A 16,262-nucleotide genomic window follows, 5' to 3' on the forward strand; every position below is an offset into this window, starting at 1 on the left:
ATTGGGTTCTTTCCTCAGAATTACCCCAAAATCCTGAACGTTCTGCGCTTTTTCCAATCAGCGCGAAAGAAAGTGCGATCATTGGACTCTTTGCTTACAAAACTCAAGTGAGATCTGATCTTATTTAAACCAAGTGAAATCAGTTGAACCGAAACGCCGACTTAGTCCGGCCTCCCGACAGCCCTCATTTCCAGGTAGACGCCCTTTACCATGGCTGCGTTCCAGTCCGGCGGCACGTGGAAGAACGGCGGGTCCCAGTCGGGCGTCGTCACCAGCCGCACCATCCCGACCATGCAGCGCTCTCGTAGCAGCGGCCAAGAAAACGCCGCACTCGTGGCCAACGGCAGCAATGACATCACTGACAGCCGTGCCGCCGCACGCCGCCTCCGTCGTCAGTACCCGCAGCAGCCAATCGCGCAGCTCGAGCATCATTATCACCGGCAGCACCAGCGGCCTACACCCTCACAACAGGTGCACCATAACTCGCGCGGGTTCTTCGATGGCCCGCCGCGACTGGTGTCGTCGCATGCCTCGTTATCTTCGACCTCGTCTGCTTCGCTGCGCTCATCGACATCGCGACTGCCATCCAAGATGGAGCTTCGACGTAGCGAAGGGGGCAGTAGCCGGGCCGCACTTAGTCGTAGTCACGGAGCACTTAGCATTCCGGTGTTTCGCAGTAGCCGGACAGCTAAAGTGAGTGCGAACGCAAACGTCGACGGCTTCTCGCCTGGCTCTAGTGGCCACAGCATCCATAGTGAAAGCAACAACAGTAGTGGAGGAGTGCAGAGCACGCCGTACGAGCAGTGGAGGCGACTGAGGAGAGCACGCACTGCCAGTGGGAACAGTTGTGCCAGTACCAGCAGCACCAGCAGCTTCGCTTCATACGTGGTGAACCCCAAGACCGGGCGACATGATTTCGGTTTGGGCAGTGACGACGAATTAGATGAAGAGGAGGACGAGGATTTGGACACTGTCATGGACGTAGAAGAGGAAGAAGACAGGCAGGAAGGACTGACGTCCGTTCTACAGCATATCATAGCGCCGGCACTACCCCCGCCGCCATACCCCGTCGACTCGTATCACTTTTATAGCAAGTCGAAGCGGACAAACACAGGAGCGGGAACTGCAGCTGCAGAGGTGACGTCGACGCTTGCAGCGCTGTTTGCAGACTGCGGGATTGAAGCCATCTTCCACCCACTCAAGTGCAAGTTCAAGTGCCTCAAGTATGTGCACTACAGCCACGTCGAGTTTGTGGTGAGAGTGTATGCTCACCAGCGCGCTCTTCTTGTGGAATTCCAGCGACGCAGCGGAAGTGTGTTGCTGTGGGACGGACTGTACCGTATTCTCCATCAGAAACTGTCGCCTATTATCGACGCCACAGCGTTGCCGTGCTCGCAAAGTAGCGGTCAGAAACGTGTTGCAAGAGATACCGCTTCTTCAGCTTCCAACCAGTTTGCTCATTCTTCAGAACGCGATGGTCTTGGATCGCAAATATGGCGGACGTTGTCCCTCAAGAAGCCAACGCCGAGTTCAGGCGTCGAGGCGATGAAGATCATGCTCACGTCGCGGTATCTTGACGCAATGCGTGAAGGCTGTGCCGGGCTTGCAGAACTCACGGAAGACGTACAGAACTCGTGTCTGGTTGCCCACGCTGACCTGGTTACGCCGTTAATTCAAGCCGCGGAAGCTACAGACCTCAGTATGTCACGAAGTGCCGTCGGAGCACTAGCGAACATCGCTCGCGCCGTCCCGCGATTCCCTGAGAGTGAGTTGTCTTTGGCTCGTCGGACAGCGCAGCAGCTGCGTATCCAAGCCACGCCCGTGATTTTGGCGCAGCTTAAGGATGTAAACGAACGCTCACTCTTTTCGATCGAACTGCTTCGGGAATGCGCCAGAGCACTCGGCGCGTTCTCCCGACTGGTGACAGAGGTGGACCCGCGCTCAGTCGCGGCCTCCAGTGTGAACGATGAACGATGCATACGCGTCCTTCGTCTGCATGCGAAACACCGTGACGCCCAGCTTGCATCTCACTGCCGTGCTGCATTGGAACAGCTATGTCTAAAAGTGTAGTAACTGAGTTCGATCCGTGTAGCATAGCTAACGAGTAACAGCGTTGTCTTATATCCATCAGGCTGTTTGAAGTCGGTTTTACTGTATCATGCCCGTTCGGGGTTACATTGGCCGACAGAGCGCAGTTGTACCTTAGAGTCTAGTCGACTACACCGGAGCAACAGAGTTAAAGTGCTCGCCTAGCGTGTAGTAGTGCAGGTGATAGGTCAGTTGTAGCTTGGGTGCACTCTCATCGTCCTCGCTAACGAACTCGCCGCCCATCACCAGCACGTCGCCCTCGGCCGAGAAAACCTCGATGGGCGTATGTAGCGCACAGGCCAAAGCACGGAGCTCCAGTTGTCCACCCCAGTCAGCAGTATTCGCCAGTCGATCGCAGTAAGTCTCGAATGCGTCTTCCGGGCTCGCGGACGATTCATCCAGCGCCATAAACGGCAGGAAATCATCCGGGTGCGCGAGCATGTACTCGCTCGTAAGTTTCCGTAGATACTGGAACCCCGCCATCTCGATTGCGCTAGGCAAGTTCTTCTGCTTCATCTGGTCCGCCACAGCGTGATACATACAGTGACCATCAGACGGGATGTCCTTGATCTTGAGGCCGTGTCTGGACAGTTGTGCCAGGATCATGTCAGCCTCAATCTGCCGCTCGCTTACAGTGTTCTTGTTGGCCTCTTCAATGCGTTCGTGACGCTCACGCTCTTGCTGCTTTTTAACCTCACGTTTTCGCTGAGCTTTAGCCTGCGCCTTGGCCTGTTTTGATAGCACTGTTGACCCCGGTTGACCCGGTACGGCGTCTGGCTGAGCAGCGTCGACGTCGTCCTCCTCAGTGTTGAAGGACTTCAGCTCCTGTTCGTGACGATCCTTCACGGCGTCCTCCATGGTTGCAACCTGCGTCTCAATGTCTTTCTTGCTCAGTCGGTCCTTCTTGGCTTTCTTCTGGAATGCTTTGATGTCATTTTGCATTGTCTAGAAATGGACAATGAAAAAAAATGTCAGAATGAGATGTGACTTAATCGATGTATGCAGTGCTAGAGGGCTGCAGAAAAATCAGATTCGTAAGCAAGTTGCACGAGTTGATAAAGAAGAATCCGTACACGCAGTTCCAGCTTGTGGCGCTGCTTGGCCTGCCCCAACGTCTCGTCCTTCGACGCCATCCTTCGTCTCTTGCTGTCTTCTTTGAGCCAAAAAAGTGAAAAATGAACAAAGGGGGTACGGAAGCAAACGTACCCTTTTTATGGACAAGTCTTTTGAGCTCGCATGAGTCTTGATGGGGCCACCTCGAGGCGACCCGTACTGCTGTGCGTGGATTTTGATGAGACCATCACTCTGCGTGACACGACGTCACTGCTCTTCCAGCTTGCCTCAAGTACTGCTTCAATGCAACAGCAGCTGGTGACGCAGTACGTCGACGAAGTCGGCGAGTTCCTCAGCCGCTACAAGACCAAGTGGCAGCAGCGAGGAAACAATCCCAATAGCAGTTTCGATGGTGCAGGGTTACGCGAGTTCCTGGGAGGGTACGCTGCAGTGGACTTGCGGTCGGTGCATCGGGTCGTGAAGAGTCGAGTGCTGAAAGGAATTCGGCTTCAAGACCTTGTGAATGCAACGAGCAGCGTGCAGATCCGACCAAACTGTGTTGATACACTGGCACTTGCTGATGAGTGGAAAATTATTTCTGTCAATTGGAATAAAACACTATTGGAGTCGGTAATGTCTCGAGCTGGAGCTGCACATGACCCGACGCAGATCATCGCCAATGGTGCGTCCTGAAATGAACCGAGCTAAGTGATTGCACGTATTTATGAAGTGTGTGAGTAGAAATGAAGACAGATCAGCAGGGAGTGACAACTGGAGAGATCGACGTGAAGGTGCAGTCACCTATGGATAAAGCGTGGTGGATTGACAAGATACGGTCGATGTATTCAGCAACGCAGCCGACCGTCGTATATGTCGGTGACAGTGTTACGGATCTGTTGGCTCTACTTGCAGCGGATGTCGGTATTTGGATAGCTCCCGATGAAACTGGGTCGTCCTCTGCGAAGTTGTTTCGTGAAGTGGTGGATTATTATGGGATCAATATCCACCCGCTGATGAACTGTACCTCGCTTGGTGACTGCGTTGCCTATGCTAAACCTGTGCTATACACAGCGACTGACTGGGCAGAGATCAATGCAATCCTTAGCGCCGCTCCAAACCGGATCGTGACCTCAAGGACAAGCACTTAGACTCCTTTTGGTGCAGACGATTAGATGTTTTGAAATCCGTACTGGAATTCACCGCTCTCTTCTTGACTATAGTGACTCGGCATCTCAGCACCGTTGCCCCACAAGACTCTCACACAACGCTACCACGATGAAGAAATCCTATCGTAACGAGCTCATTGATGGCTTGGTACAGAAGTCGATCGGTAAACCATCAAAACAACAACCTGTAGTATATGCCTTGAGAGCCATCCAAAGCACTCTATTTTTTTAACGAACACAAATAATAGGATGAGGAGGCAGAAAGGGTCTCACCAAAAGAAAGAGCAGTACACCACACCAAAATAAGTGTCGTTTCGCAAAAATCTTTTCTCTCCACAAATAGATATCGTTAGCCACTACTACTAAAATAGTTAAGAGCTTAGCTTCACATCATCTAAGAAATTTAAAAATTAACAGCATTGTGGGAGAATGATCACGGTGGCCGTACAGGACGTCTTCCGTGGCATGAAGTGTGGAAATCTGGTGATCCTGTCCCTTTTGATGACTTTCTGGCAGGATTGCCGTGCTTTTCACGGCCAACAAGTGAGCTACACCACTGTACAATTGATCACGTTGAGCGCTACGAAGATGAGCTGGCTGTAACATGGCATGAAATGCGGTATATCGTAACTAAATGCAAATCACAACGCTGCAAAGCTACAACACAAACATGCACTTGTCGCTATAAGATCCTGGAGTGTCAAGAAAGTGACGGAAAAATTATATTCGAGCAAGGGGATCATACGATGGCCGACGATGCTCCCCCATCCCCCATTGCATCTAAGCTGACCGCCGGGATGAAGTCCTATCTAGATGTCAAGCTAAGTGACTCTCCGTCTATGGTAGCGCAGGCACTGTACGCATTCTTGTGTCGTGAGATTAAGGATGGGCGTATCGGCGGACCTACCCCGCAGCTTGCACAGGTCCAAAACTATCAGAAAGGATGGCGGCGTAAAAACCGACCGGATAGTATGGACCCCGTGCTGGAGATTTGCCATCAGGCAGCGAGCGTTCACATTCTTGGCAAACAGACCCAGATGCATTGCTAATATTGTGCGACACAAAAGTTGTGGACGGCGTTGTGGAGCCTGCTCTCGGCACGGGGTCTCAAGGCAACCCATTTCGCATTGGTGTGACGTGCAAGCGGCTTTTAGAGCGTTATGTTCGAGTGCAGCAGGACCCGTCTCTAACTACGCTACTGCACATGAACACAACACACAGCTGTGTGAAGCAGGAGTACCCTGTTTCTGTATTGGGCTTTTCAGATCGCAGTGGAGCCTTCTTGCCAATTGTGTACTGGTGCACATCTCAAAGGCGCAAAGAGAATATTGTTTGGTACCTTTCCTGTTTAAAAAGAGTCATGTTGAAGAAATTTGGGGTGCCATTCTCGCCTGACTTTGTCATGATGGACGCAGACAAGGCCCAACAAAACGCCTGCACTGCAGAGTTACCTGGAACCACCATTTTGATGTGTTGGTTCCACGTAATACAGAATGTGTTTTTAAACATGCACATGATGCAAAGCTGGATTTGATTTCGATAAAGATGATTTTCAGGAATCTATATGATTTGCACTTTTCACGCGATGAACAACAGTATCTTCGAAAGAGAGAATTTGTTCTGAGGTCATAGCGCGGCGCTGGTGAGCTGAATCCTCGTTTTCGGCGTGTTTCAAACCACATTATTTCTCAATGGATTACGGGGGCTTGCTTTTCGCGCTGGCAAGTTTACCACACACCTACAGGGTATGCTACGACCAACAACCCGTTGGAGCAATATCACAAAACGTTAAGACTTGTAAATGACAGTCAGCGTGCGAATCCTGCCGAACTCGTTGTTCGCTTGGATTACTCACGTATTGCGCATGTATCATCAAAGATGACTTTTGTCGATAGAGCAATCACTCTCCAATCTGCGACACAGTGAGAACATCAGTTTCCCGAGGCAGAGTATAACTTAAGGAAAACTTGGTGTCAACTTCGAGTGAGAGCGCGATCGAGATGAAGCCGCCACGGCCACCGCCACCGGACAGGGGACAGGGGACGAGGCAACTCGCCGCAACCCAGTCAGCACGGTGGGGATGCAGGGACAGCTGCAGCAAGAAGGGCAGCAGAGGACCTGGAATGCGGCCGAGAGAGATCGCCCGGGGAGAAAACACAGAAACAGAGAGAAAAGAGCGAAGACTCAAAGGTCGCGATCGAAGAGGCGCAAATGATTTGGTCCCAGGATTCGATCGTGCAAGAAACGCAAGAAACAGAGGATGAAGACGTAGAGATGCAAGCCAGCTCAAAGCCCAGAGTTGCACCGCTGACGGAGGAGACACACCAATCTGTGTCTCAACAAACAGACCTGTCCGAGCAATGTACAGAGGTACCCCAGGTGGCGTCGGAGACCGCAAATGCAGCAACATCCGAAATGCCCAGGGAGGATCACCACGTCCAAGTTCAGCAGACCGAGCAGGCAGGAGGGGAACCCCGACACTCAACCGGATCAGACCTGCCAGCTCGGCAGGCATCCTCGACCGTCACGGAGGAGGAGAGAACGGCAAAACCGGACGAGATGTTTCAGGCAGTTGTCGAGCTGATTAAAGCGAATCCCAGGGAGCAGCCGAGAGACGAATGGGTCATGACGATCGTGGCGTTATACGTAACTGCTCATAACTCTATAAGTATTGATGACGACAAAGTTCCGCCCAACAAAAAGCGGTATCCCAAGTTACATGGTGACGAGAAGGCGTTGTTGTACAACCTCTTCCGAGAGATGAATGTTGTGGTGGCCGGATCCTACCCAGAGTGGAAAACCTGTCTCACATCCGTGGTTCAGGACCTGCTGAGTACGCGATGGACGTTTAAGAACATCATGTACAGCAGGATCAGTAAGGTGAGATGGGCCAGGACACCACCGATGAATCAATGGGCGGAGAAGGTGAAGTCGGGCACCAGGGCAAAGGTAATGCCATCGCCATCTGCTAGTTCTCGTGGAGCGCAGCGAGATCAATACGAGCCCTTAATATTCAACCCATCCTGCTACTCGCAGCAGGAAATCATGAAGCTGCGACGGCTCTGTGAGCAAACGCACGTACATCATGGAGATCGTCGTCTACGAGAGGCGACGGATGAGGAATGGAGAATTATCGTAGGTATTGCGGAAGGAACAATCGCGTGCCGCCGGATGCCGGACTTCCTGAGCAGTGTGTTTGACTCGCAAGAAAGGCTACGGCTGCATACTACCATCCAGCAGCAAGTCGAAGGGAAATTAGTGATGCAACTGCGAGGTTGAGCAAGGGTGAACGAGTGCCGGCAGCAGACCAGGTTCATTAAGGAGGACATTTTGCTCGATGCGGCTAAAGCGCGGATCAATATTCAAGAACTGCAGCTCATGCTCAACTTAGCAAAGACCATCGCGTACAATGACCTGAAAAGAAGTATTCACATCTACCTCTTCGACAGAGCCACGGCGGTGAAATACCAAGAGGTACTGGTCCCTTTCAGAGGGGTCATGTATTCTCTCGCCAACACGCACCCCGCAGACACTGGCTCCGTTTGGGACCGCCAACTCCAAAGTGACGGCGTCAGACGTACAGCGCAGCAGAAGTATGAAATTGAGATCCACAACATCACGCGGTTTACTGACATCGGAAGACTATCAGCATATTTGAAGAAGAACTTAGCAACCGCGTTCGAGCTTGTCGATATGGACTCCTTCACGCCTAATTCGCTACGAACGACCGCGTGGAAGTTGAAAATCAAATCGGCCGAATGTCATCGTCTACTCAGCAGTGGGTAAAAATTCCTCTCCAGAAAGGTAGAACCCTGCACGCTCATCCAGCAGCCCTGCAGAATCGAGGAGTCCAAGTCACATCCCATTTCTCGGAGCTATTTGACGCAAAAGAAGACGAGTCAGAATCGGAGGGTAAGACGGAGGAACGCCCCCCCGAGCATCCAGTGATCGAGCTCTCGTCCAGTAGTGAAGCCGAGTCTGAGCGGAAACCAATAATTACCGCAGCGGATAAAGCGAAACTACATCTCGTTAAGGCAAAGCTGCCGAAACTGCCGGACACTTCTCAATTATTGGCCCTGAAGCAACGGCAAAGAGGAGTCATAGCCAAAGTCCTGCACGAAATGGGAGAGTGTCATGGGGACAAATGGCCGGCATCGCTGGACTCTCTGGCAGAAGTAACCACGTTTGAGCATGTAGAGCGCTATCTCGGAATCAAAGAGGTCACCACACCAGCATCCGGGAACTGCATGGCCATGGCGCTAGCTCAAGGCATCGCTAACCACAACTTAGCCGCGCGAGCAGACACTATGGAGACATTAACGGCAGCAATCAAGCGAGGGATCTGTTGTTCGGGACAACTCAACTGCATGGATCAATTTGACCATTTCACTCGGACACAAACGCTGGTGAATATGGAAAGAGGGTGGGAAGGCATGGATCCCAAGGAGTCAAGTAAGCAATTTCGCTGGTACCTGCAGGAATATGCTTTGTCCTCGTCGAGAATCCACGACTCAGTCCCGCGATATAATTGGGGCTCCAGTGAACTGATGGCCACGGCGGCCAACTTTCTCGGCAGGCGAATCTTTGTTTTGGCGTACGATACTGATGACAAAAAGCTCTGGTACTGCTCGGAGTACCGACCGAGCACTATGACCAGGGGAAGGAAGATCTTCGAGACTGGGAGACAACGCCCTTTGCAGTTAGAAGCGTGCCTACGAGCAATCCGGGAAGCCAAACAAGCCACAGAGAAGGACAACCCACTCGTGCTCCGTTTCTGGGGGCGTCATTACTCGGCGTTCGTCCATTCGGCGTCGCTAGCAATCCCAGTGCCGGTAGACTCCTCACAGGAAGAGAAGCGCCCTGTTCTAGAGGATGCAGATGATGACATGACCGGAGGCGGTGCCTTGGTAGGGCAAGTAAACCGGGAAGCGCAAGATACTGAGGATCCATGGGACCCCACCATGTGGGCAGGAGACTTGACAGAACTCCGTCAGCGGCTTCTGGGATTGTCCATCCCACATGATCTCAAATGCGAGATCCACCACATCCTGGAAACTGCTGAGCCGGAACGCTATGATGAACTGCTAGCGTTTCTTGTCAATACCGCCTCTCAGCTCACGCTGTCCGAGCGCAAGTTTCTCGTCAACTCCGATTTGGCAGACGAGTCCAATGCAGCGACAACACAAATGCTCCAAAAGTATCAAATCTCCAGAGTAGTGCTCCGTCAATGGCAGTTGACCGTCCAGCATGAGCCCAATGCAGAGCTGGAGCGGGACTCAGTAGCTCAGGATGCAGCTGACGTGGAGACGGGTTCTAACTACACGCCATCCAGTGCAAGTAGTCCGGACAACTCCCAGTCTAGCCAAACCCAGAGACGAAGTTATCGCCAATCTCCGAAAGTGCAGGCGAAGAGGGCTCACACCCTCACACCAATGGAGTGTGAAGTCATTCGCCAAGAAGTCCGAGCGAAAACAGACCGCGCACAGCAAGCTGTAGCCCGCCCGGCAGCTCTCTCGGCGAGAAAGGAGTCTCTGGCTGAAGCAAATCCACCAGTCCGCGAGGTATGGCCGGATCTGTGGCAGCAAATGGTGGTCATCTGGCCATCGAACGCGCAAGCTCCCTTCCCGTCAGAGAGCAGCTCGGGGGAGGAATGGATTGAAACGGAACCGACAAAGCTTTTGCATATGGTGCAGAGATTTGCATTCCCGGATGAATTGATGGCGAGTTTAAGCGACAAAATACTCATGGAATGGACAGCGCAATGGAGACGAGATTGTGTGCTGGCGAGTCTCATTGCGTACCGCAGTAGATCAGACGACAGAGAAACACTCAAATGGCTAGATGATTGGAAAGCACGCTTTGCTAGAGCACCGCCCCACAACTTGGCCCCGTTAGTGGACAGTCGTGATGACTGGGTCAAGTTACGCAGCAGGGGCTACGGACAAGATGAGATCCTCAAACTATGTGACGTAGGCAACAAGCGCGCGGCTGGCCCAGCATCTCATGTGCGCCCTAATTTTTGAAAAGAAATTAGAGCGATAACAGCACGAGAATCGAACAGTGAGAGCGGTGCATCGACGCGGCTCCAACGACACTTGTTCGCACTGCGGACAGTGTCGGAGTTTCATACTGCGTATTCAGCTGATAACAACTCGGTGGATTAGTATGCCCTCGCGCGCTACTTCTCCACGGCCCTGGAGCAAGGGGGGCCAGAGCGCGGCCACCCATATGAAGGGTGGCGAGGAGCAGCAGCAACCTCAAGCACGGGATAAGAGTGAGGTGGCTGCTGGGGACGCCTACGGGCGTCTACGCGCCCTGCGCGAGCCGGGGCTCGATGCAGGGAGGAAAAGAAAAGGAAGGGTAGGGGAGCAACGGTTCCAGACCCAGAACGTGAAAGGCTTCAAACAAGAGAGCCAAATGAGTTGGCTTCGAGCCTGGCGAAGAACGCCAGTCCGAGCAAGACCTGTGGCGTGGTTGCTGCAGGAAACCCATGTTAGTACAGACGAGGAGGTAACAAGGCTGAAGGAGTCTTGGCAAAGGCTGTGGGGTCGACACAACAATCCGGACGCACCTCAGCTCTCGTATTGGAGTGTGAATGCATCCAAAGTAGGAGGTGTAGCGATCCTTCTGAACCCTGACCACGCAGAATTAGCAAAACCATGGAGCATAGCAGAATGGAGCGCCAGAGCCATCGCTGTACGCGTCGCTGGGCAACTGCTAGTCAATGTGTACGCTCCCAACGCCCCAACGGAAAGATAACCGTTTTTTAACAGAATTCGAGGTTGGAACTGGCCCAAAGATGAAGTTGTACTAGCTGGGGATTTTAACTGCGTACAGAGTCCGCCTCTGGATCGCATGGGGGGCAGACGCAGCCCCAAACCGGAGAGCAAGGCTCTACGAGATCTAATCACTGACCTCGACCTGGAAGACGCAGTCACCCTGGAAGGCGAAGCAGGAACTGATGACGCGGACCCAGACCCGACGGAATTTTATACCTATTGGGGAGCGGGTAGCGCCAGTCGGATCGACCCCTTTTACGTTCCGTCAGCTTGGACGGCAGACATACAGTGGGTGGAAGTTCGAGAGCCAGAAGCACAGTCTGATCATCAGTGTGTATGCCTGCACCTGCAGCATGACAGGATACAACCGAAGCAAGGAAACCGGTCAACACGGCGTGTCACGTACCCCATCAGGACTTCTAGACACACTGTGTTGCAGCGGGAACTCATGAAGGAACTAATAGAGCAGGGAGTTGGCTATCAAGTCACGAGCAAGTCATGGGACCACGCGGCCGAAGCTTGTGTACGCAGCATTAGGATTATCCAAAAGCTCGAACGCCAGCGTCGAAAACGAATGAAACGACGGTTGAAAGCCCAAAACAGGGCCCACCTCCTCACCAGGCGGGACTTCCTACAAGCAAATGAAGAAGATGCTCGTGAGGAACAGCTTGTACGACTAGGTCAGCGCCTGGAACGGACAATGGACCAACTGCGTTGGAATTTTAAGCGGATCTCCAACTGGGAGAAAGATCAATCAATTGCAGAGATTCATCACCTCCATGGAGACCGATTTCACAGAGAAATGAAGATGGCAGACAAATTTGGCTCTGAATGGAAACCAATCCTCGGAGTTGTTCACAGTACTGTTCCTCCAAACAGACTGCAGGAGGAATTCGACAAATTTGTACACATTCCTGGAGATCGGCAGATAACACCGCAACAAAATGGAGAATTAATGGCTGAAATCACGATTGATGAGGTTGTCGGGGCCATTGCTGAGCTCAATCGACACAAAGCGGCCGGCCCAGATGGGTTAAACAATGACTTCTTCAAGGATGTTCAGCCGGTCCTTGCTCCAGCAATGGTAGTGATAGGTAACGAGTTACTGGCGGGAGCGGAACCGCCTCCCTCCTTCCTGGTGGGTTTGATTATTCCTCTCAGGAAGAAAGGAGACTCGGTAGATGCCATGGACTTCAGACCAATCTCACTTCTACAGACCGCGTACAAAGTCTTCATGAAAGTAATGGCGGGCAGGATGCAGAAAGTTATCGGTAAACCGATCGGCGACTCACAAGAGGGAATCGTGCACGGCGGACAGATGATAAAGACTGTCATGATGATGCTGGCGGTGACCGCCACGGCTCGAGGAGAACCGGAACTCTCGGCATTGTTAAGTCGAGTAATTCTCCTTCTCGACTTCAGGAAAGCTTATGATACCGTCTCGCGGGAATTCCTGTTTCTGGCGTTACTAAAGTTTGGATTTTCGGTAGAATTTGTGAATCTCTTACGGCGGCTGCATGATGGCACAACGGCAAGATTTCTTGTAAATGGAGAACTCTCCGAATCGCAGGCAGTTGTCTCGGGTATCCGTCAAGGTTGTCCAGTAGCCCCGTTACTGTTTATAATTGCGGCGGAAGTATTAGCACTGGCGATGAAGCAGGACACCACACTGGAAGGGCTGGAAGTCCCAGGAACAGGAGGACAGCGGCACTTATTCTCTGCGTTCGTAGATGACTCGACAGTATTCCTGCAGCATGCCCACCAGATCCCTAAAGTAATGAATATCGTAGAACGCTTCGGTCAACCCTCGGGTCTGCAGGTACAACCAGCCAAAAGTCAGCTCATCTTCTTAAACAAGGCGATCGAAGAACACCAGTTCTTCGGCCTACCGGTCCTTCGACGAGGTGACACCGTCCGATATTTGGGTTATCAAGTGGGCACAGGGCCGTTGACAGACATCAACTGGGCAGGCAGGATTCGCAACATCCAAAGACGGTTAGCAACGGCAACGAAGTTGGGAACAAGCATCGACCATCGGATCACCATCCTGAACGTCATTATGCTTCCCTCGGTTCTATTCACAGCAGCGGCCTTCGACATGCCTAAATGGGCAGACAAGCAACTTAGGAATCTGCAAAAACAATTTCTGTGGAGGCATGCAACGGCAACAGAGAGTACTCGTCACAAGGTCGCTCCAGGCCTAGTCTTCGCTCCTAAACAGGCAGGAGGAATGGGACTCGTCTCAATCCCGGTGGCGTGCAAGACCCAGAGGGTAAAACAAACGATCCTCTGGCTAGTCCAACGCAAAGACTCGTACTGGCAGGCGTGGAAGCATTGGATGTTCCGAGGGACATCACTTGCTTGGGAGAATACACTTACGCCCAGAAATAAGCTCACACGACCCTTGCACTCAGCGGGAGTATCACCAGGAGACAAATTACACCAGCTAGTCAGTGAATGTTTTCAACCCACCGCAGAGTTGGAAGGCGAGGCTATACTGGAATACCAGATAGCACTTAATGAACTAGAACTAGAACCGATCAGTTGGACTGCAGCGGGGACGTGGATCATCGAGCTACCATGGGAGCTCGGGTGTACACAACGCGAAATGAGTACACAAGAAGAACTCTACTGGCCGGCGTACACGTGGAATGAAAAACCCGTGGATTGTCGATAACGTAGGCAGAACCCTGAGTACCAAGAAGTTCAACCGAATCCAACCTTGCACGTTGGAAGAACTTCAGATCACACGAATAAGCTCGAAAACGTACTCCCTCAACATACCGGTCGCTGGGGAGGAGGAGCACCAACAGGCAAAGCTACGGAGGTGGGGTCTGGCGATCTTGATGAACGCTTCGGCCCTACCCATGGGAGCAACATTGGCAATTACGAAAGAGCTTACTTTACGACACCCGCCAGAACTGGAAAATGAATATCGGTGGGAGTGGCAACCGGACGGCCTTGCAATAGGCACGGTCGTCGTGGGGTCGGCGGCGGGAGCCAGTATCACCTTGAAACAGCAGAGCAACGGACTGGCTTGGACTCCAGTTGGAGCAGATTACGAAGGAGAAGGCACATCAGCAGACATACGAGTGCTCCAAGCACTGGGAGCATCAGGAAAGGTAGTCTTTTATGCTCACCCCAGCGTCCACAGTTGTCCGTGGAATGTTCAACAAAATATCGCGAATAACCATGTGCTGAAAGCACTTAAGCAGCAGCCGTTTAAACGGTACCGCAATGAAGTAGAACAGCTTCAGCGACCAGTAGAGCGACTTTACGAGGTGGTAGCCGGAAGCACCTGGCAACGCGCAGCGATGCACCAGACGCCAAAGCAAGTCTGGGCCCACAGAAATCAGCTAACGGAGTATCAAGTATGGGTAGCGTATCGAGTTGCAGTACGGCAGCTCAACTTGTACCACGAAGGCAAGAAACATGACAGAAAACTAGCAGCATGTCAAGAGCAAAAGGAAACGATGGAGCACATCTTCTGGGAATGCTCCTGCGCCCAGGCTTGTTGGGTGAAGCTCATCCAGCAGTGGACTGGGGAAGCATGGGAGCCCCAAAACATCGAGAACTTCCTATTGAGCTGCGCAAACAGGAAATCGCCTCCCGTATCGCCCTCATTAGTGACGAAGATGCAGAAAACATACCCGGACGACATTAAGCACATCATACTGGAATGGAAACGCATCTGGCATATCCTGTGCACAATTTGCCTTACCAGCCTGTGGACACAGCGCAACAGGGTCGTCTTTCAACAAGCTCAGGTGACAGAGGATTCCAGTGCGACAGAATTTTGGGGGACGGCAATGCGTCAGCTGAGAGCGCTGGGGAAATGTGAATGCCGACAACCGGAGACTCAATTGCGAGGAACTCATTTACTTCTATGCCTGCGGGTACTAGAACAAAAACCACGAGAGCACCCGAGACAGCGGGTGAGCCCCGTACAATTACCGGACTCGCAAGAGGAACCGGCGTTGCTCACCAGGCTTAGGAAATACCAGACAGCTAGTCGTCGTTAAGACCAAATAGAATGTCTGCCTCTCTCTCTCTTGTCGATAGAGCAATTGTGTCGAAAAGATTGCTTGCTGCGTATCGAACGACCGACAAAAAAAAGGTGTGGGATGCTGAAGTGGTACACCGTGTACAAGATTCGGTGCTCGTGCGTGTGGCTCCGAAGCCCGCTGGTTCTTTCCAGGACAGTACATTTGAGGTCTCTGTACTACCTTAGACAGCGTGCACGCACGAATCTAAAAACTACGCAAAGATCATGTGGGAAAACAGGCCGACCGGTGGATCGATCGTAGATGCAACAGGTCGCACATGCATGTGTCTCTGCTGGAACAAAGCTGAATTTTGCTTTCATGTAATGAAAGCGACTCAGTTTGCTGGGCTCCCTTGCCCTGGCATTCCCATGCAGTCACAGAGATTCGAGCGTCCAGTTCACCAGCAAAGATCTGTGCGGAGATCGGCTACGAATGGTGAAGATGCAGTTGGTATCGCAGCGGGGCCGGAAGCAGGTTTCCCGGTATATGGTCCAGCGACGTTGGCAGATAGCCAGGACATCACTGATACCAGAGCCGATGCGCCGCGCAATGCGAATGCTGGTCCGGTAAGTCACGCCGTGGGTGTAGTTGGTGCTGCGCCAACCAACGCGAAGAATATTTTCTTCATTTGCCGCGTTTGGAGACTCCAGTCACTAATACTCTGCGTAGATCCCGTCGGTCTAGGACTCCCACGCGTAGAGCACGTGAGTCAAGCGCTCAAAACAAGCGTAGACGCAGGTAAAGGATCGGCCTTATGTTTCGAAAGAACATGCTCCGCTCCGATCATTGTGAGCCGATCATACTCTATGGCTCTCTACGTAGCATCTGCTGATCATTTTCTCTTTACATCCATACATGCACTTGCACCGCAAATTACAGCTCTTGTATGTTCCCACATTTAGGTTTTTGCGCGAGAAGGCCGAGAAGAGTCCGAATACGTGTGAGGCCGCATCTTCCAGATCCGTCAGTATCCAAGGACAGTGGCACTAGCACATGAAACTCCGATCGTTCGCAGCCGTGATGGAGACTTAAGATCCACTCGCACATGTTAGAACGCTGCTGTTATCGATGGGACACGTTGCAGTCAACAACTTGCCTCAGCTAACCGTAGGCGTACAAGCTGAAGGGGG

At 52.3% G+C, this 16,262-nt stretch overlaps 3 protein-coding genes across 3 annotated transcripts; 2 read left to right on the top strand and 1 right to left on the bottom strand.

Moving 5' to 3' along the window:
• Positions 1-210: 210 nt before the first annotated feature.
• Positions 211-1,924, top strand: PITG_11089 (uncharacterized protein; the record flags this gene model as incomplete). Its single annotated transcript, XM_002901820.1, has 2 exons — positions 211-1,765; positions 1,896-1,924. 2 exons carry the CDS (start codon positions 211-213, stop codon positions 1,922-1,924), a joined length of 1,584 nt encoding a protein of 527 aa, XP_002901866.1.
• Positions 1,925-2,217: 293 nt separating this feature from the next.
• PITG_11090 (uncharacterized protein) lies at positions 2,218-3,246 on the bottom strand (the record flags this gene model as incomplete). The annotated part of the gene is made up of 2 exons (XM_002901821.1): positions 2,218-3,033; positions 3,162-3,246. The coding sequence occupies 2 exons, from the start codon at positions 3,219-3,221 to the stop codon at positions 2,218-2,220; spliced, it is 876 nt and encodes a 291-aa protein (XP_002901867.1).
• Positions 3,247-8,554: 5,308 nt separating this feature from the next.
• On the top strand, positions 8,555-9,011 carry PITG_11092 (uncharacterized protein; the record flags this gene model as incomplete). The annotated part of the gene is made up of 2 exons (XM_002901822.1): positions 8,555-8,940; positions 8,984-9,011. 2 exons carry the CDS (start codon positions 8,555-8,557, stop codon positions 9,009-9,011), a joined length of 414 nt encoding a protein of 137 aa, XP_002901868.1.
• Between the last annotated feature and the right edge of the window lie 7,251 nt (positions 9,012-16,262).

The sequence above is a fragment of the Phytophthora infestans genome, genomic scaffold (assembly GCF_000142945.1).
Source record: "Phytophthora infestans T30-4 supercont1.19 genomic scaffold, whole genome shotgun sequence".
Lineage (NCBI taxonomy): Eukaryota > Oomycota > Peronosporomycetes > Peronosporales > Peronosporaceae > Phytophthora > Phytophthora infestans.